Here is a 21,915-nt window from a genome sequence, read left to right as displayed (position 1 = left end):
GCACAGCCCGCCCCCCCCTCCCCCCGGAGCACTGCTTTACCGCATTATATCCGAATTCATGTTATATCGGGTCGCGTTATATCGGGATAGAGGTGTATAAGCTTTATATTTCAGTAATAGTTTTAAGATCTGTACTAGGGCCAGATGGATCTGAAATGGTCCATCCACAATGGCTATCTAATGTGGAAATAATGCAGTTGCTAGACTGTTAGAAGTAGAAGCTCAACTCAATACTCAAGGGGAAAAGGTTCTATCAGTGTTGTTATTGTTCCTTACTAATTGTTTAGCTCAATTCAGTCACTTTATGGACTGGCACATTGCTGTTAGAAGCCCTCACTTTACCTGAAGTTTTCCTTTTCCTAACAATTATTGTTGCTTTCTGAAGTTATCCTATAGTATTAATTGCTACCAATGCTAATATGGTAATTGAATGAAAGATGAAAAACATGTAATTCTATATGGGATTACAGATGGGCTCAGGGACACACCACCTTTCAGTCCTATGCCAAAAGTCACTGGAGACTGAAAAATAATTACCAGCTACTGAGTTTATGGTGACATATGCAAATTGAGTTTTATAGTCTCAGTCCATTTCCTGAATGGAGAGGTGTCATCACCCATGTCACTAAGGGTACTAATGGGGTTTCTCACTGGCAGTTTTAACACACACCAAGAAATGAATGGGCATAACAAACTGGCCTCTCACCTCCATGTTAAGAGTTTAACCATATCATTTTGTTAATATCTAGGGAAGTCTACATGGCTGCTAGCAATGCTCTTTTCCATTCTATAGGTAAAGACTTTCAGAGCTGTCATTCCAGTACCTTTCACCAGCACTAGATTCACTCATATATTATAATGTATTTAAAAAACAAAAACAAAACAAAACAAAAAACTAACCCTTGGGCTGCTCTATCTTATGCTGAGGGTTACATTAGCCCCAACTCCAGAATCTATAGGTGCAAAAGTAAAGTCAAGTCACCTTTGTCCCACTCTCTCAGTCCAGCCCTTAACTGGGACCGGAGTCTCAGATCTACTCTCACCTTCCTTAAATTCCATCCCGAATGTAACAAGACATTCCTGCAAAAAAATGTAGGAATGGAAGAGAACTTGATAGATCATCAAGTCCAGTCCCCTACACTGAGGCAGGACTAAATATTATCTAGACCAGCCCTGACAAGTGTTTCTCTATCCTGTTCTTAAAAACCTCCAACAATGAAGATTCCACAACCTGCCTCGGTAATTTGTTCCAGTGCTTAACTACCCTGTTAGGAAGTTTTTCCTAAAGTCTAATCTAAATCTCCCTTGCTGCAATTAAAGCCCATTACTTCTTGTCCTGTCCTCAGTGGATAAGGAGAACAATTTATCACCTGCCCCTTTATAACAACCTTTTACGTACTTTATGTAAAAGTAATGTACTTTTACGTTATCATGTAGTCCCCCCCTCAGCCTTCCCTTCTCCAGAATAAACAAACCCACTTTTTTCAATCTTTCCTCGTAGGTCATGTTTTCTACACCTTTAATCATTTTGGCTGCTCTCCTCTGGGTTTTCTCCAATTTGCCCACATCTTTCCCAAACTAGACACAGTACTCCAATTGAGACCTTTTAAGTGCTGAGTAGACAGAAAGAAGTACTTCTTGTGTCTTGCTCACAACACTCCTGCTAATCCATCCCAGAATGATGTTCACTTTTTTTTGCAACAGTGTTACATTGTCGACTCATTAAGTTTGTGATCCACTATAACCCCAGTTCCTTTTCTGCAATACTCCTTCCTAAGCAATCATTTCCCATTTTGTACTAGTGTAACTGATTATGCTTTCCTGAGTGTAGTACTCTGCATCTTAGGCCATTTCTACACTTACAAGCTTATGGGGGCACAGCTATACAGATACAGCTGTGCCGCTGTAAGAGCGGTCGTTTTGCCGCATTATGCTGACAGGAGAGAGCTCTTTCATTGACATAATAAAACCAGCTCAATGAGAGGTGGTAGCTATGTCAACAGGAGAGCACTTTTGCCTGCAAAACTTATGGCACTCAGGGTGGCAGGAAGGTTCACACCCCGAGCAACAAAAGTTTTCCTGACATAAGCGCTAGTGTAGACACGGCCTTAGAGAAACAAGGTGGGTGAGGTAATATCTTTTATTGGACCCACTTCTATTGGTGAAAGAGACAAGCATTTGAGCCACACAGAGCTCCTCTTCAGGTCTGGGAAAGGAACTCCCAGCAAAATGTGAGATGGAACAGATTGTTTAGCATGAGTAGTTAGCACATATTGTAAGGTACCATTCAAGAAACCATTGTAGAGTGGCCAATTAACAACTCTGCAATCATAGGACAAAAAGAGGGAGTTAGTGGGTTACAGATTGTTGCAACAAGCCATAAATCCAGTGTCTCTGTTCAGTCCATGATTTTTGGTGTCTAGCAGAGCAATGAATTTAAGCTCCCAGGCTCATCTTTGGAAAGCATTGTGCAAGGTTTCCTTTGAGGATGAGGACTGATAGGTCAAATCAGTCCTTATTAAATTTCATCCTATTTATTTCAGACCATGTCTCCAGTTTGTCAAGATCATTTTGAATTCTAATCCTGTCCTCCAAAGGGTTTGCCACCCCTTCCAGCTTGGTGTTGTCCACAAACTTTATAAGTGTATTTTCTATGCCATTATCCAAATCATTTATGAAGATATTGAATAAAACTGTATACAGGACAGATCTCTGCAGAACCCCACTCAATATGAACATCCAGCTTGACTACTCTCAGAGTATGGTTTTCCAATTGGTTGTGCACCCAAGGTTTGTGAAGGCTATATTCCCTACTTTGCTTATGAGAAGATCATGTGGGACTGTATCAAAAACCTTACTAAAGTTGAGACGTATCACATCTACTGCTCCCGCTTACCCACAAAGCTTGTTACATGGTCAAAGAAGGACATTAGGTTGGTTTGACATGATTTGTTTTTGACAAATCCATGTTGACAGTTCCTGATCACCTTGTTATCATCTAGGTGTTTACAAACTGACTGACTGATTATTTGGTCCATTCTCTTTCTGGGTACCGGTTCAGATGACTGGTCTATAATTTTCTGGGTTGTCCCTATTCTCCTTTTTATAGATGTGTACTATATTTGCCCTTTTCCAGTTTGCTGGGATCTCCAGTCCTCCACGAGCTCTCAAAGATAAACACTAATGGCTCAGAGATCTCTTCAGCCAGTTCCTTAAGTATACAGGAAGTATTTTGACAGGCCCTGCCAAACTGAAGACATCTAACTCGTCTAAGTAATTCTTAACTTATTCTTTCCCTATTTTAGTTTAAGATTATAGATTAAGCTTAGATTAGCAGTAATCATTCTGCAACTCCCTGCAGAATTCCAACACCAGCTAAGGATTGTCTATAAAAGGAAACTGCACAGCTATAGCAGAAGAAGATATTCTACTATAGCTATTACTGAATAGCTCTTTGTATGAACGCTATACTGGAACAAAAGTAGATTTACTCTGCAATAAAGATTTGTTTATTCCAGAATAAAGTGTTGACATGGGGAGCTATTCTGGAATAGCCATAGCTGAATAGATTATTCCACTATAGCTATGCCGTCAATTTCCCAGTGTAGACAAGCTCCAATATGATGGGAAGAAAGAATCGTGTTATCCTGTTCCTGACCTTGCATTATAAATACACCCCATAATTTAATCACCCAGCCTTCCAACAGGGGCAGGCTTAATTTTACTCATCAAATTAAACATTCCTGTGTTACGCCTTCCTATAGCTTATAGACAGGAATTTTACAAGGAAAAAAATGTGGGGAGGTAGATGTGGAGACACCGTCTTTGTGCAGTGCTTGCGACATAGGAATGAATCTCACACACCCGCTCAGACATGCAGTACAGTTTATGCACTAGGACACCAGTTCCCAAAAGAGTCATTTTAAAGCACACCCATAACAGAAACAAGTGAATGGGGAAGAGCAGAACAGTTCTTTAGATACAGCCCAGCTGTCTCATGCATCCAACACTCCCACATACCAAAGTTTTCATTGGATATGAATACTGTAGTTAAAAATGGCCAACCCAAATATGCCCCACACAGCAGCTGAATCCTGACACCACCAACCATACTCCTGAAGAAAAATACAACAAAAAAGAACACTTCTGTAGTTCTCACAATGTTTTCAAGAATAATATTCCCGAGAGAGGATTTTACAAAGGAACAAACCACTTTATTGGGTAATGAAATGCTGTTAAGTTGAGGCTTCTGATAAATGCGCAAACAGTTTATTACCTGGAGAGTTATCCCCAGAAGTTTACAAACCAAACGCAGAATGTGAGAAAATATAGCTATATATTATTAATGCATTTTCAGTACTATGCTATTCTGCCCATCTTATTTACTTGTACTACGTCAGATGTAAAAAGAACCTCATTTAATGGTTTACATGGCATTGTAAAATATAGTGTCTTGCTTCTTTATCAGGGTTTGAAAGTCTGTGCTGCCCACTGACATCCTTTGGTGGTAGGGTTGGAGAGAGAATTTAAAAGAAAGTAATTTGAGGCTAAGAAGTGAATAATTGTTCCAAGGAATGACCTGAGTGAAAAAACTTTGATGTGATGTGATATGAAGGGCCAAATTCTGCCTTAACTAACACCCCAGGCAACCTCACTGATGTCAGAAGGGTTGCCCAGGGTGCAAGCACTTGCAGGATTTAATGTAGTATAAATAAGGATTTCACTACTGTTTGTGAGATGATGTCTGGTTTCTCTGGGCTGTAGCTGACTTGAAATCCTTGTTATTTAAGTTTACAATAAAGGTGGCTTAGAAGGTAATTGCTGCTGTGTATCATAAAATAACATTTCATAGGACAGGGTTTTGCGCCTCTGATTAGCTGTTACGATGAGAAAAGTAAAAGGAAATTTTCTATCTCCTGTAGCTAACTACCAAAGAAAACATTTTCTTAAAAGTCTGTACAAAATCAACTTCCTAGACAGCATGGGGAAAAAATTAGTCTCTCTTTTGATATGTTTTTTTTCTCTGATTATGAGAGAAAATAATGTGTTTTTCCCCCCTTCATCTGAAATCAGATCTATCGCTTGAACATCTTTCAGAAGCATGGTTAAAAGAGGTTTACTATTCAAAAACCCTTATTCATAGTTGATGCATTATGGAACTTCTATGAATAAATTCCACAGAAAAGAAAAAAAAATTCACTCACAATTTGTGAGTAGCGTGGATACCTGCATTTCACGTAGCCCCTCAGAGTATTATGGTACACTACCATATTTTATCTTTGTACAAAACATTCAACAACTTCCTTTCACATATTGAAATCAGATTTAAAGGGAGAGTGTAAAGTATGGAGATTACAGTTTATTAAATGGAAAGCAAGGATGACATCATACTGAAAGTTTTCCCTGTCAAAAAAGTTCATTTTAAAGTTATGATAGTGGTTACTTTGGCATTCTGCATAATTATCATTTTCATCCCCAAACACAGCTGAGCTAAGCTTTCAGGTATTCATTTAAAAGATTACATTCTTGTTCCCATCTTCACTTCATTTTTCAACAAAATAACAGGACTAGGGTGACCAGATGTCCCGATTTTATAGGGACAATCCCGATTTTTGGGTCTTTTTCTTATATAGGCTCCTTTAACTCCCCACCCCCGTCCTGATTTTTCACACTTGCTGTCTTGTCACACTAAACAGGACCTCTAGCAGTAAACATGCACTCTATAGATGATGTCAATATACCATGAAAAATGGTGCTGCTGTTGCTGTTAAGATACGATTCAACCAACGGCGCTTGTTCCTCTGAATGTTTCATTCTTCGGGTTCTTGTGCGGCTGTCTACATTGGACTGAACCATTAGTGGCTCCTGGCGTTTTTTTTTCTGCTTCTGTTCTAGCAATGCTCGCTGGGGGAAATACAAAGAAAAGTACTTTACTATTAGAATAAATGCCACTTTTCTAGGGGAGTCTGTGTGCACATAACTTCTGTTCTGCAAACTGTGCTTAACTGAATGTTAATTGAACGTCATACTGTAGAATTTCCAGTAAATCACAACAGATATCCTTACATCTTCTGCAATGGCAGTCCACCTTGTATGCTATTTTCAAGTGCCAAGAACACAGTCTAATAGGACATTGGGATGCCAGGCCATAGAAAACCTTTCTAAAACGCTACTGAAAGTACCAAACAGGTCAAATAGATATTTCTGAGCAGTCTACTGGCTGTCAGAGCTGGATAAAAAACAACATCTTTTGGGAAGCCAACGATGTGGGAGCACTGTGAATTAATATGATAACCAAGAGCATGAGGCATGAAAACACTGATTTATGTTTATGTAAATCAAGAAAAGATCATCTGTAAACTAGAATCAAGTGACAAGACTGAACACAAGCCCAGTGTAACAATGATACATGCTGAATTTTAATTATACACCCTATTTTCAATTTCAATTCTCATTTACACCAGGTGAAAAGCAGATATTAACTGCTAGAAGGCAGAGGATTGTCTTTACGATTGCATAAGTCTCTCCCTCCAGATGTTTCTAAGTTTAGAATGTGATGGAAGCTGTGATAAATGAGGGGAGGTAGCTCCCTTTTATGGACACCCAGCCAGTCAGTAGCTATAGAATCCTCCTTAGCAGCTGTACCCTAATTGCCTTAACTGTAAAGGGTTAACAGAAGCTTAACCTGAGTTGGCACCTAACCAGGGAACCAATAGGGAGGCTGTACCCTTTCAAATTGGAAAAACTGCTGTGTGTGTGTGTGTGGGGGGGGGAGGTTCTTTGTCTCTCGGGCTGGAGAGCGGGGAAGGCAGCAACAAGCTGTAAGCTTTAAGCCAGGTATGGGAAATCATCAGCATCATACCTAGAAACTCCTCATTTGGAACCCCAGATATGTAAGTTGCCCAGGAAAAGTTAAGACAGATGCAATTAGGAACCTTTTTGGTTGTTTTGGTTTGTGGATTCCTCTGTGCTAACCCCATGTGCTTTTGTTTTGCTTGTTACCATTAAGCTGAACCCCAATAAAGTTATTTTTGGTGTTTAATCCCTAAAGCCTGAGTTTTCAAATGTGTTTCTTTTTTTAAATAAAATTTACCTTTTTTTAAAGAATCCTTTGATTCCAAAGTCCTTAGACAAGGGATTGGTCTGTGCTCACATTGCTAAGGCAACTGGTTGGTATTTTATTCTCAAGTCTCCCCAGGAAAGGGGGTGAAGAAGCTTGAGGGGATATTTTGGGGGGATAGGGATTCCAAGTGAACCTTCCCTGAATATTTGTGAAAATCACATATTCTAAGGAACTATTAATACCTCTGGAGTTGTAGGAAAAAGAGGGGGACTAGTGGGTTACTGATTGTTGTAATAAACTATAAATCCAGTGTCTTTATTAAGACCAGGATTTTTAGTGCCTAGCAAAGATATGAATTTAAGTTCCCAGAGGTGTTAACAGGCCACTTCACCTTCAATTGTCCCTTAGAATGTGTGTTAACTACTTATGCTAAACAATCTGATCCACCTTATATTTAGCTGTGACACTCTGAGTACCTTTCCCAAGCCTGAAGAAGAGCTCTGTGTAGCTCGGAAGCTTGTCTCTTTTGCCAACAGAAGCTGGTCCAATAAAAGATATCACCTCATCCATCTTGTCTCTCTAATATCCTGGGAACAGCATGGCTATAACAACATTGCAATCAGAGGCAAGATGGCATAGATATAAAGTATTTGATATTGAAAATGGGGCACAGACTGAAAGACCCTAACCCTAACCTTTTGGGTGTGGAGTGGACATTACAGTGGAAGCAAAGGTAACAGAAGATCAAGTTTGATACATAAAAGCATGTTGAAAGAGAGCCAGAGGTTCTTCGAAAGGGGGCCAAACGGAAATTAAAGACAAGGGGTGAAACCCTAACTCCACCAAAGTCAATGGTAAAATTCCCTTTGACCTTAGTGGTTATGTCTACACTGCAATTAAAACCCCACAGCTGGCCTGAGCCTCAGGCTCCCAGGGCTCAGGCTCAGGGGCTGTTTAATTGTGGTGTAGACGTTCGGGCTCGGGCTGGAACCTGGGATCTACGACCCTGCAAGGTGGAAGAGTCCAAGAGCTTGGGTTGCAGCCCGAGCCTGAATGTCTACACCACAATTAAACCGCTCCTGAGCCTGAGCCCTGGGAGCCTGAGTTACTTGGCACAGGCCAGCCACAGTGGGGACAAGATTTCACTCAAGGTCTTCAGAATGAGTGTTTATGTAGGCCATTTAAGAATGTGGTAGAAAGATAAACAACACAGCACATGACTTAATGACTTAGGCCTGGTCTACACGGGGGGGGGGGGTGAATCGATCTAACTTACGCAACTTCAGCTACGTGAATAATGTAGCTGAAGTCGACATACTTAGACCTACTCACCGCGGTGTCTTCACTGCAGTGAGTCGACTGCTGCTGCTCCCCCGTCAACTGCCTGCACCTCTCACGGCGGTGGAGTACAGTAACTCCTCACTTAAAGTCGGCCTGGTTAACGTTGTTTCTTTGTTGATCAATTAGGGAACATGCTTGTTTAAAGTTGTGCAATGCTCCTTTATAACGTCGTTTGGCAGCCGCCTGCTTTGTCCGCGGCTTGCAGGAAGAGCAGCCCGTTGTAGCTAGCTGGTGGGGGCTTGTAACCAGGGTGGAACGGCAGCCCCCCTATCAGCTCCCTGTTCCCCTAAGTTCCCTGTGCAGTAGCCATCCAGCAGTACCAATTGCTGGCAGTTCAGCTGTCCCTCCCCCAACTGCCATGTGCTGCTCCTGCCCTCTGCCTTGGAGCTGGTCCCCAAGACTCCTGCTTGCTGTGCGGGTGGGGGGGGGAGAAGAAGGGGGCTAATGTCAGGGTGTCTCCCTCCCCACTGCTCCTGTACCCCGCTTACCCCAATCTCCATAGAGCAGGGGGGACACACGACAGTGCTCAGGACGGAGGGAGCTTCCTGGCAGCAGCTGCATCTCAGTTTGTTGATTAACCTAACAAGGCAGTGTATTTAAGAGTGCGGTCAGCATACTTAAAGGGAAAATGCGCGTCTCTCTCACACTCACACACACACACACACACACACACACGGTGTGTGTCTCTGTCTGCCATGCTGTCTCCCCTCCCTCCATTCCTGATGCCTTGTAGAGTGTGAGGCTACATTAACAACAATGAGTTAACCCTTGAGGGCTCAGCCAATTGCTAGTTCATCATTTAGCAGTAAGGCATTCCCTGGGAAATATCCCATCCTCTGATTTCACCACTTCAACCAAGCTTCACAATCATCATTGTTGTGTACAATATTGAATTGTTTAAAACTATATATATATATATATATATATATATATATATACACACACACAGAGAGAGAGAGAGAGAGAGAGCGAGCATGTATACATATATAGTCTTTTGTCTGGCAAAAATAAAATTTCCCTGGAATCTAACGCCCCCTATTTACATTAATTCTTATGGGGAAATTGGATTCGCTTAACATCGTTTCGCTTAAAGTCGCATTTTTCAGGAACATAACTACAACGTTAAGTGAGGAGTTACTGTACAGGAGTCGACGGGAGAGAGCTCGGGGGTCGATTTATTGCATCTAGACTAGACGCGATAAATTGACCCCCGCTGATCCGGTGGATAGTATAGACATACCCTTAGAGTATTAAATCCTATCTGGCTGGGAATAAGGAGGAAAAATTCTGAAAACTGTGTGTTAATTCTCAGCTGTTGACACTCTTGCTAGTATCCTTGTGCTTTTCTTTTTTGTTTTTTCATGGTCTGCGAAAGGAATAATGCATTCTAAGTCATCATAATGCAACTCTAAGTCAACAAAAATGAAAACCACTCAAATCACAATAATAAGAAAAAGTCAACACTAATAGTAATCTTCACAATCCTTTCCTTTCCATCACTTAAGCATGTATAGCACACTCCAAAGGCCAGGGAACTAATATTTCAAGATGTAATTTTCTGGTAGGATACCTCGATCAGCTGTGTGTGCCAATGAAAGGAGGTCTCCATATTCCACAGTAATCCAATTAAGCAAGCCCTAACTTGTCAAAAGGAAATAGGCCGAAAGCAGACTCCAAGATCTCACCTGTCTGTCAAGCTTCTGTTGACGCAGATTGCTACCTTCATCATCTAAAACACTGCAAAGACAAAGAGAATTCATTAGAAAGTATTTGTCAGTCAACAGAACACCAAGTTGCAATTACTGGAGCCATATCTTGCAGGACTTATTCATGCAAAACTCCCATGGCATTCCACGGAAGTTTTGCCTAACTAAACCTGCACAAGCTGTCTCAAGAGAATTAAAAGCAACCCATGAAATATAAATAAAGTTCTGTGTATAATGTCTACATGCTACAAAGTTTAGATTCAGCCAGATCATAAAGGAACACAAATCCACAGTATTTCACAAGAGTCTTATGCCTGCAGTACAAACGCTTTGTTCTCGATTACCTTATAATAAAGATACTGAAATGTACAGCAGTGGGATGAGAGTGTAAATTTCTATATAAAGCACATACAATGGTAACGAGTTTGAGGAGCAGTTTAGCAAATCATCAGTATTTTAAATTGGCTTGAGAAAATGAATGGTATAAGCTTCTTCAGGTTGAGAACCAGAACTGTTTCTTTCCTGAAAATCTGAAGAATTATACTTACAAAGGGATTCTGATTTACTGTCTGCACTCAAAAAGTCAGAGATCTGCAATCCAAACAGTATTGTGTACTACCAATTATCATCATTTTCTCTCTGCTTCTAGGTGATTGTTCATTGTTGCTGGTTGGGGGATTAGCTCATGCCAGATTCAATCATTTTCATTAATTAGACGTTGGATGGAAATAAAGGAGAAACTTTCTTTGCATTACATTTGATAAAACTGTTAAATCCACCTTATTTTGGGGGGGGATGACGACAAGTTCTACATGCTGTAACAATATTATGACTAAAAATTTAAAGTAGATAAATAAATTCATAGATTTAATTAAATAGATGAATATAGACTACCAAAAAATACAAATATAACATGCTTTAAAATTGACTATATTAATTTGATTTCCACTTATAACACAAAAATGTGCATCCCATACTGTAGGCACCCTTGACAATTACAAGTACAGCACAAAGAGAGTCAAAACTGGTTTCTGCCCTTATGTGCATTTTAAAATAATTGGAAAGTGACATAATATTAGTTCAGCGTACTCTACATTTCTTAACTAGGATGCAGGCAGCATGGTATAGAGAGTTAAGTGGGAGACTTGAATATAGGAACAACCTTTGGGCTCTCACCCTCCAGAGAACAAAGAAATAAAGATGTGCGATGAAGCATGTAGCGTAACATCGGCCTTTTAGAAGATCTGCAGCAGGCATCGTTACATATACCTTATAAAAGGCTGATGTTACAAGATGCACAGTGAAGCAAGTTTCATATTAAGAAATGGAATTGTGTCTTAGAAGAATTACAGATATAAAAGTTTGTGGGTCTTTTGGGGAGATAATGCTAGCTGTGTTATATTTAGTATACCACCTACCAGCAACCCATGCAGCATTCCAGGCAATGAAGAGATAAATGGTTAGAATTTCAAAGCTCGTACCCCACATTAGAGGCATAAAAAATGGCCTCTGAAAAGTCTCTCCTCATCTCTGCAACCAGCTGTGCTACCAGTAAGATTTCCTCAAATGAAAAGTCTAAAGGCGAGACAGGGGCACTGATCTGGCCCTAGGCATCTAAGTGAACTTTACAACACTTGCAAATTTTGAGTGGGCGTCAGCTGGGGACATATCTGGGATATATCTGGGAAGATTCAGTCACGACTGCTGTTAAAAGAATCCTGTTTGAAACTTTTGCTCATAGGCACTGACCCCAAGGGTATACCAGGGCTAGAGCACCCATGGAAAAAAATTAGTGGGTGCTTAGCACCCACTAGCAGCCAAGCTTCCCTCTCTTCCCCGCAGCGCCTCCCATCTGCCAGCGGCCCCGCTGATCAACTCCTCCCCTTCCCTCACAGTGCCTCCCACCCGCCGCGATCAGCTGTTCCGTAGCATGCAGGAGGTGCTGGAGGGAGGGGGCGGAACTGGCTGGGAAGAGGTGGGGTAGGGGTTGAGCGGGGATGGGATGAGGTGGGGGGGGCTTGGAAGAAGAGGCGGAGTTGGGCAGGGGCATGCCTGGGGTGGAGCAGGGGACTTGAGCACCCCTGGGGCCCGGAGGCAGCCGGCGCTTGTGCTTTTACTGCCTCATTCCACAAAAGACAACATCCCAAGGGACAGTGAATGTTGTGAGTGCAAGAAAAGATAAATTTGTTTTTGTTACTTTAGTGAAAATTGTACTAGACCCATAAGGAAATGTGTCTAACTCTGAGAAAACATGGCACCATACAGATAATTCATTTTGTGAATCTGTGAGACTGAACAAGTGTTTCAGACATACCAGTCTGATAAATTACACTGCCCGTGTGAGAGAGGCTAAAAGAGGTGGGCATGTCAAACACGTCATAGTTATGTGTCATCTGTGGTTGTCAAATTCTAAAATAGCCTTAGGATCCCTGGCAAGAGGACCCTTCCTAATCACCAAACACCCTAGACGTATTATTTACTTAGCTATGCCAACTATTTATATCAGTTTCCTATTCTTATTTATTAAACACTGACAGCACAACCAGTGTGGGACAAGATACAGAAGATAACTTTGAGTGAGATTCTGTGCAGTGCCTCTAAAAAGCACAGTACAAAACTTGCAGTCCTGGAAATGAAAGGGGAAAGGTGCCATCAAGCCACATGACCTCCCAAATCATGGTAACTGCCCAGAATCCCATCAACACAAAGTACTATAGCACAACACCCTCCTAGTCTTCTCATATGCCCCTACCATGCACGCTCAACCCCTTCCAGGGCTTGCACTTGAGAGCCTACAGCTGTCCCATACAACTCATTTGTTGGGTAAAATTCTCCCCTGGCTGGCCACAGGGCTTTTACAGCCCCTGTACATTGCACAGGCGTGTACAGTGGCCATAGCAGGGGTGAAAATCTCACCCATATCCCTGTTCCAGGGAGCTTATGGTCTTGATGCTTTTCTCAAAAGAACCAAGCAATGTATTTATTTTCCAAAAGACACAGTGCACCAACAGCAAAGTTTGCTAGAGATTTTCAACAAAGTACCTACAACAAATAATAATTTGTACTTAGCATCTTTCTTTTGAGAAACTCAAAGCACATTATGAAAGGTACATAAATAGTATCCTCATGAGATTGTCTGCATTCTCCTGAGTATTTATTTTTCCGATAATACACATAACACGTCCCCAAAATATATTTTTGGACAAATGATTTTAGTGAAATGTGAGTATCAATCAATCCTAGTGCATCAACTAAAAATCCCCTCTTGAGATTTAAACTGAGTGCTTAAAAACTTAGATAACAGTCCAGAGTTTTAGAACTGCACAGGCAAAAATGCACCTGGAGAGGCCCAGAGAGGGTAAGTGACTTGCACAGTCACATCATTTGCAGATTTGGAAATAGAACTCTGTTTTCATGTCATCTCCTGCATTATACGTTAGACCATTCTGCCTCTCTCAGATGCTACAGCAAATGAGCTATAGACTTCATCATATACATTCCCATATAAACAGATTAATTATTATTGCAAACCATTATATTCCAGTAATATCCTGGTTTGTCTGTGATGCTAAGTATTGTACCATGGATATGGTGGCTAAACACTCAGGATCTAACTTCAGATTTTCTATAGCACACTTCATCATAATATCCAAGCAGGGCCCAGTGGTCAGAACAGAGGAGTAGATGGCTGGCCTCTTCAATTCCATTTTCAACTTTAGCTATGATTCATTGGGCTAAACAGGATAACTCCAGACTTTGTGTAAACAAGAGCAACTCCTACAGAAGTCTGGGCCAAAACCTACAGTGTTAAAAATGGTGGTTTAAATTACACAGTATGTAGGAACTGGTCAGAAAATGGATGTAATTTTCACTGATTTAGCATGCAATGGATTCAAAGCGACTGCCTTACATGCTGAATGGGGCCCAAAGTAATGAATCTCCAGCCAGGTGTTGTGACTATTGTGCTTTTTAAGACACTGCTTCATACCCTCTTCCTGTTGAATGAGATTATTTTTAGAATCTCCAAGTATATGCAGCCACAGCTGGGACTGAGAGCTGCTTGCCAACAATTTACGAAGCTCTTTTGCTTCTTCCATAGACCCTTCTCTGTGGCCTGATGGCTATTTTCTAAATTTCTGGGCTGTTTTCCACATTCCTTGTATAAATAAGTGTAAACTGCAAACCTTGTCCCTCGGGTTGTTTAAGCTTCAAACTGTCTCATTTAAATTGAACACTAGTCATCTTCTGTGAAACCAAGTCCTGTTGGAATGTGAACATGCCCAGAGGCGTAGCGAGTGCCCTCCGTACCCTCCGACCGGAGGGGGCCCCGCAAGGAAGGGGGCCCCTAAAAGTGGCAAAATAAATACCGCATTCCAGTTTCTGCATTGTAAGGGGCCCCGCCCAGACATATGTTCGGAGGGGGCCACGTTCTTTGTTACTACGGCCCTGAACATGCCAGCCTCCTCTTGGCCCCTTAGTTCACGCTCTGTGAAATGTGGACTGGAATACATCCTTCCCACCCTCCTTCAAAGGGGCAATGTGAGGCTTAACGTTTATAAAGAGTTTTGGAGAGTCAAATATGCAGGCATTAGAAAAATATTATTACTGTCCAAAGAATTCCTACAGCTCATTTTCAGACAATCCTCTATGCTACAGGACATCACTTAGGCTTTGCCTGGGCTAGGATTTAAAAATGTGATGTTAGAATGCATTAGCCAACAAGTTCTAATTAACAAGGTGGTACTAGACTTTTCAAACATGGCAGTGAATATGTTAAAATGTGCTAAGATGGTCAAATTAATGCCTATATTTTATCTCAACCAGTTTAGCACGTATGAAAGGCAGGGCACCTTATCTGCACTAGACTGTTCAGATGCGTTAGAACGTGTTAGCCAACACATTCTATATCACACCTTCAAATCCTTCCTAGTCTAGACACAGGGGTTTTATTCTTGAATAAGTACAGAATACCAACAACAGTGTCTGTGGGTGCATTCTGCCCTCGCTTAATGTCTGCGTATCTCCCAGTGAAGTCAATGATGAAAATGAGGGTAGAATTTAGCCTTCAGTGTTTTACTGTTATATTAGTAGGTCACCCTCAGCAGGAAATATAGTGTCCCATTATTATTTTCTAAGGGACAGCATTTACCCCTGGAGCAAATGGCTAATGACTGCTATTTCACATTCCCAAACGCCCCACAGGAGAAATTATAATGAGGCTCAATGACCCACCAGATATGTCATTGAAAGGACATTTGACATCTTAAAAATAGGTTTCTGGTGCCTGGATAACTCAGGTGGCACCTCCCTGTGCTGCCCTAAAATGCCTGCATGAAAATCCTGGGATGTGGCCTGTTACCAGCACTGAAGTGACAGATGTAGATGAAAACCCAGTATAAAGAGTTAGCAGAAGATCCTGCCACAACACTTAGCATCCCTGGCATACAGATGTACCCAGCCCTTAGTATCAAACTACAGAGGATTCTTTTCAACACCATTTTATGGGAGACAAGGAAGTTCAGAATCAGCAGTGGTACTTTCTTCCTTCCTAACCTGTGGGAGAAGCATAGTCCAGTAGCAGCATCCTCTACGTTTCCCAGTTCCCTCTGCAGACGGGGGAAATACAACCGTTTCATATTCTCCCTCCCAGCTTTGCGTGCAGAGGACCCAGTGACTTAGGGCAAATCTACACTACAAAATTAAGTCAACCTAAGTTAGGTCAACGTAAACTGCCTTACGTTGACCTAACTCTGTAGTGTAGACCAGGCCTAAGACTGTCACTAAACATAGTTGTGAATGAACAAGTGGACACAGTTTCACTGATCAGTGGTCACAATGATGAAGAGGGTCTGTGACTAAAAGCACAATACAATGGCAAAACTGATTGGAGTATTGTGGTGGGGCTGCTTTCAGAAAGTAGTTGCGTATAGAGTGAGGTTACTAGATTAAATCTGGCTGTACCTTTGACAAGTCAGAAAATCCTCATCAACACAAAGATAGTCAGATTTAGTAAGCCTTAATTAGGTACAAATTATTACAATAATTACATATATTAAACAGCTGAGAATTTTAAGGCAAATTAGAATGAGGATATGACAGACAACTCTTAGTGTTGATTAAAACCATATATTGGTAGCTATTTTTGCCAAATCCTAAACACAATCTATCAGAAAAGGCAATGATATGTTGTGTAAAGTACTGAAAGATTTATTGCAGTTTTGCTGCAATACAGTCCTAATTTAAATAAAGTTAAAGATTTAAAACTTATGTAGGTCAACTATTAGATAATTTTCCATACAGGATCTGTCCTGTACTCCTAGCTCAGGTACACTCCCCTTTCAGATAAGTAGGTATATGCCTTGTATAGGAGTCAAGATCATGCCGATAAGTCTATGCTTTAGAGATTTGCACTAAAGACCTGATCCAAAGCCCACTGAACCCAAAGAGAGTCTATTCATTGACTTAAATTGGGCACTGTATCAAGCCCTAAATTTAAAATGGATGACCTCCTATTTTAAATGAGTCATTTCATTTTAATATTTTCCTCCTCATTCACCGTGGTTGATTTAATATGTTTCACTACAATCTTTTGGCCAGACTACTATGTCTGATATCACTTCTTCAGCAATGCACGAAACATGCATGATAGGCCTGGTCTACACTACGAGTTTAGGTCGACTTTAGCAGCATTAAATCGAATTAAGCCTGGACACGTTCACACGACGAAGCCCTTTCTTTCGACTTAAAGGGCCCTTTACACCAGTTTCTTTACTCCACCTCCGACGAGGAGATTAGCGATAAAATCGGCCTTAGGGGGTCGGAATTGTGGTAGTGTGGACGGAATTCGACGTTATTGCCCTCCGGGAGCTATCCCACAGTGCTTCATTGTGACCGCTCTGGACAGCACTCTCAAGTCAGATGCACTGGCCAGGTAGACAGGAAAAGCCCCGTGAACGTTTGAATTTCATTTCCTGTTTGCGCAGCGTGGAGAGCACAGATGACCACGCAGAGCTCATCAGCACAGGTAACCGTGATGGAGTCCCAGGATCGCAAAAGAGCTCCAGCATGGACAGAACGGGAGGTACGGGATCTGCTCGCCATATGGGGAGATGAATCAGTGCTAGCTGAACTCCGTAGCAGTAAACGAAATGGCAAAATATTAGAAAAGGTCTCCAAGGCCATGAAGGACAGAGGCCATAAGAGGGACGCACAGCAGTGCCGCGTGAAAATTAAGGAGCTACGGCAAGCCTACCACAAAGCCAGAGAAGCAAATGGAAGGTCCGGGACAGAGCCGCAAACATGCCGCTTCTACGCGGAGCTGCATGCCATTCTAGGGGGTGCAGCCACCACTACCCCAACCGTGTGCTATGACTCCCTCACTGGAGAAACACACAGGGAAGCGGGTTCGGGGTACGAGGAAAATGAGGATGGAGATAATGTAGATAGCTCACAGCAGCAAGGAAGCGGAGAAACCGGTTTCCCCAACAGCCAGGATATGTTTATCACCCTGGACCTGGAACCAGTAACCCCTGAACTCACCCAAGGCGTGCTCCCAGACCCTGAGGGCACACAGGGGACCTCTGGTGAGTGTACCTTTGTAAATATTACACATGGTTTAAAAGCGTGTTTAATGATTAATGATTAATTTGCCCTGGCAATCGCGGCCAGTACAGCTACTGGAAAAGTCTGTTAACGTGTATGGGGATGGAGCGGAAATCCTCCAGGGACATCTCCAGAAAACTCTCCTGGATGTACTCCCAAAGCCTTTGCAAAAGGTTTCTGGGGAGGGCTGCCTTATCCCGTCCGCCATGGTAGGACACTTTACCACGCCAGGCCAGTAGCACGTAGTCTGGAATCATTGCATAACAAAAGCATGGCAGCGTATGGTCCCGGTGTTTGCTGGCATGCAGACAACATCCATTCCTTATCGCTCTTTGTTATCCTCAGGAGAGTGATATCATTCACGGTCACCTGGTTGAAATGGGGCGATTTTATTAAGGGAATATTCAGAGGTGCCCGTTCCTGCTCTGCTGAACAGAAATATTCCCCGCTGTTAGCCACGCGGTGGGGGGGAGGGGTGAAGTGATCATCCCAGAGAATTGGGTGTGGGGGGGGAGGGGAGTTAGTTGGGTTTGTGCTGCATGTTAACCCTGAAACCGCAGCCCCTCCTTTTACATTGCAAACCCATTTCAAATGGCCAACCCAACGGGTGCTTGGTATGGGAAATGAGAGCGCTACTGTTTGAAACCATTCCCACATGTTAAGAAGGTTAAAAAAGCCAAAAGACTGTGTCTTACCATGGTTGCCTGCAAGATGAAATCTGTGGCCTGGCACTGCGTGAGTGATCTCTCACACCAAACCGGCAGGCCCTCAATATAAGAGGAAAAATGCGACCTTGTAACGAAAGCACACGTGCTGTGTAATGTGAACAGCAAAATTTAACGTGAAAGAGTGTACCCATTGTTCTCTAGATTGTGTCTTTTTTAACCACCTCTCCCTTCTCCTCCACCAGCTGCAAATGTTTCTCCTTCACAGAGGCTAGTGAAGATTAGAAAGAGAAAAAGGAGGACGCGGGATGACATGTTCACAGAGCTCCAGATGTCCTCCCACGCTGACAGAGCACAGCAGAATGCGTGGAGGCAGTCAATGACTGATTACAGAAAAGCACAATATGAACGAGAGGAGAGGTGGCGTGCTGAATCGCGGGATGAACAGAACAAGTTGCGGGCTGAAGATGATAGGTGGCGTCAGCTTGCAGACAGAAGGCAAGAGTCGATGCTCCGGCTGCTGGAGCATCAAACTGATATGCTCCAGCGTATGGTTGAGCTGCAGGAAAGGCAGCAGGAGCAGAGACCGCCGCTACAGCCCCTGTGTAACCAACAGCCCTCCTCCCCAAGTTCCATAGCCTCCTCACCCAGACGCCCAAGAACACGGTGGGGGGGCCTCCGGCCACCCAGTCACTCCACCCCAGATGATTGCCCTAGCATCAGAAGGCTGGCCTTCAATAAGAGTTAAAGTTTTAAACTGCAGTGTGTCCTTTTCCTTCCCTCCTCCCCCACCCATCCCGGGCTATCCTGGCAATTATCCCCCTAGTTGTGTGATGAATTAATAAAGAATGCATGAATGTGAAGTAACAATGACTTTATTGCCTCTGCAAGTGGTGCTCGAAGGGGGGAGGGGAGGGGAGGGGAGGGTGGGGTGGTTGGTTTACAGGGAAGTAGAGTGAACCGGATGGGGGGGGCGGAGGGTTCATCAAGGAGAAACAAACAGAAGTTTCACACCGTAGCCTGGCCAGTCAAAAAACTCATTTTCAAAGCTTCTCTGATGCGCACCGCGCCCTGCTGTGCTCCTCTAACCGCCCTGATGTCTGGCTGCGCGTAATCAGCGGCCAGGCGATTTGCCTCAACCTCCCACCCCGCCATAAATGTCTCCCCCTTACTCTCACAGATATTGTGGAGCGCACAGCAAGCAGCAATAACAATGGGGATATTCTTTTCGCTAAGGTCTGAGCGAGTCAGTAAGCTGCGCCAGCGCGCTTTTAAACGTCCAAATGCACATTCCACCACCATTCGGCACTTGCTCAGCCTGTAGTTGAACAGGTCCTGACTCCTGTCCAGGCTGCCTGTGTACGGCTTCATGAGCCATGGCATTAAGGGGTAGGCTGGGTCCCCAAGGATCACGATAGGCATTTCAACATCCCCAACGGTTATTTTCTGGTCCGGGAAGAAAGTCCCTTCCTCCAGCTTTCGAACCAGACCAGAGTGCCTGAAGACACGAGCATCATGTACCTTTCCCGGCCATCCCACGTTGATGTTGGTGAAACGTCCCTTGTGATCCACCAGGGCTTGCAGCAGCATTGAAAAGTACCCCTTGCGGTTTATGTACTCGGTGGCTTGGTGCTCCGGTGACAAGATAAGGATATGGGTTCCATCTATCGCCCCACTACAGTTTGGGAATCCCATTGCAGCAAAGCCATCCACTATGGCCTGCATGTTTCCCAGAGTCACTACCCTTGATATCACCAGGTCTTTCATTGCCCTGGCAACTTGGATCACAGCAGCCCCCACAGTAGATTTGCCCACTCCAAATTGATTCCCGACTGACCGGTAGCTGTCTGGCGTTGCACGCTTCCACAGGGCTATCGCCACTCGCTTCTCAACTGTGAGGGCTGCTCTCATCCTGGTATTCTGGCGCTTCAGAGCAGGGGAAAGCAAGTCACAAAGTTCCATGAAAGTGCCCTTACGCATGCGAAAGTTTCGCAGCCACTGGGAATCGTCCCACACCTGCAACACGATGCGGTCCCACCAGTCTGTTTCCCGGGCCCAGAATCGGCGTTCCACGGCATGAACGTGCCCCAGGAACACAATGATTTCCACATTGCTGGGGCTTGTGCCTTGTGAGAGGTCTATGTCCATGTCAATTTCCTCATCACTCTCGTCGCCGCGCTGCAATCGCCTCCTCGGCTGGTCCTGGTTTTGCTTTGGCATGTCCTGGCTCTGCATATACTCCAGGACAATGCATGTGGTGTTCATAGTGCTCATAATTGCCGCGGTGATGTGAGCGGGCTCCATGATCCCAGTGCTAGCTATGGCGCCTGGTCTGAAAAAAGGCGCGAAACTAGTATCTGACGGACCAGGGGAAGGAGGGAGGGAGGGGCGAGTGACGACATGGCGTACAGGTACAGGGAATTAAAATCAACAAAGGTGGCTGTGCATCAGGGAGAAACACAAACAACTGTCACACAGAATGGCCCCCCCCAAAGATTGAACTCAAAACCCTGGGTTTAGCAGGCCGTTGATTTCACGGCAGGAGGGGGAAGCTAATGAATACAGAACAAATCTATTTTTTACATCTTAAGATGATGACATGCAGCATGACTGACAGCCCTCGGCATCTTCTGGGTGCTTGGCAGAAAATACTGGGCGCTTGGCAGTTAGTGTACTTAAGACTGATAGCCACTGCAGTATGACAACGATGGATACCAGTCGTAATATACTATCTACTGCCAAAAGGCAAGGGGCTGCTGCTGTGTAGCAATGTAGCCCCACGTCTGCCAGCCCCACGTCTGCCAGCACCCAGATCACCCTCGGCCTCTTCTGGGTGCTTAGCAGAAAATACTGGGCGCTTGGCAGAAAATAGCATACTACGACTGATAGCCATCATTGTCAAGACAGTTCAATAGGACTGAGCATGTCTGCCCAGGTGCCCATGATTGACAGCCACTGCAGTACGATGCCTATTGCATGATCTGCTGCTCAGGGAAGACTCTGCTAATGTGCGATGATCCAACTTGTAATAGGACGGTTACCAGTCGTAATACACCATCTACTGCCAAAAGGCAAAAGGCAAGGGGCTGGTGCAATGCAGCCCTACGGCTGCCAGCCCCACGGCTGCCAGCACCCAGATCGCCGATGAAGGCTACCAGTCTTGCTGCACCGTCTACCGCCAAAAGGCAGTTAGCTGCTGCTGCTGTGTAGCAATGCAGTCCCACGTCTGCCGGCACCCAGATGACATATGGTGACGGTGAGCTGAGCTGAGCGGGCTCCATGCTTGCCGTGGGATGTTGTCTGCACAGGTAACCCAGGTAAAAAGGCGCGAATCTATTGTCTGCCGTTGCTCTGACGGAGGGGGAGGGGCCTGACGACATGTACCCAGAACCCCCCGCGACACTGTTTTGCATCATTCGGGCATTGGAATCTCAACCCAGAATTCCAATGGGTGGCAGAGACTGCGGGAACTGTGGGATAGCTACCCATAGTGCAATGCTCCGGAAGTCGACGCTAGCCTCGGTACTGTGGACGCGGT

At 43.8% G+C, this 21,915-nt stretch overlaps 1 protein-coding gene across 1 annotated transcript in view; it reads right to left on the bottom strand.

Annotated features, from left to right (window-relative positions):
* Positions 1 to 21,915, bottom strand: part of TUB (TUB bipartite transcription factor) — a 103,794-nt gene that overhangs the window by 44,841 nt on the left and 37,038 nt on the right. Inside the window, exons 2-3 of the mRNA XM_024195833.1 lie at positions 10,090 to 10,141; positions 5,742 to 5,904 (exon numbers count right to left, since the gene is read on the bottom strand). Coding sequence (XP_024051601.1) covers positions 5,742 to 5,904; positions 10,090 to 10,141 — 215 coding nt within the window. The remainder of the gene's footprint in view (positions 1 to 5,741; positions 5,905 to 10,089; positions 10,142 to 21,915) is intronic.

The sequence above is a fragment of the Terrapene carolina genome, unplaced genomic scaffold (assembly GCF_002925995.2).
Source record: "Terrapene carolina triunguis isolate 2854851 unplaced genomic scaffold, T_m_triunguis-2.0 Scaffold96, whole genome shotgun sequence".
In the NCBI taxonomy this organism is placed as follows: domain Eukaryota; kingdom Metazoa; phylum Chordata; order Testudines; family Emydidae; genus Terrapene; species Terrapene triunguis.
This window is presented reverse-complemented; position numbering and strand designations above follow the sequence as displayed.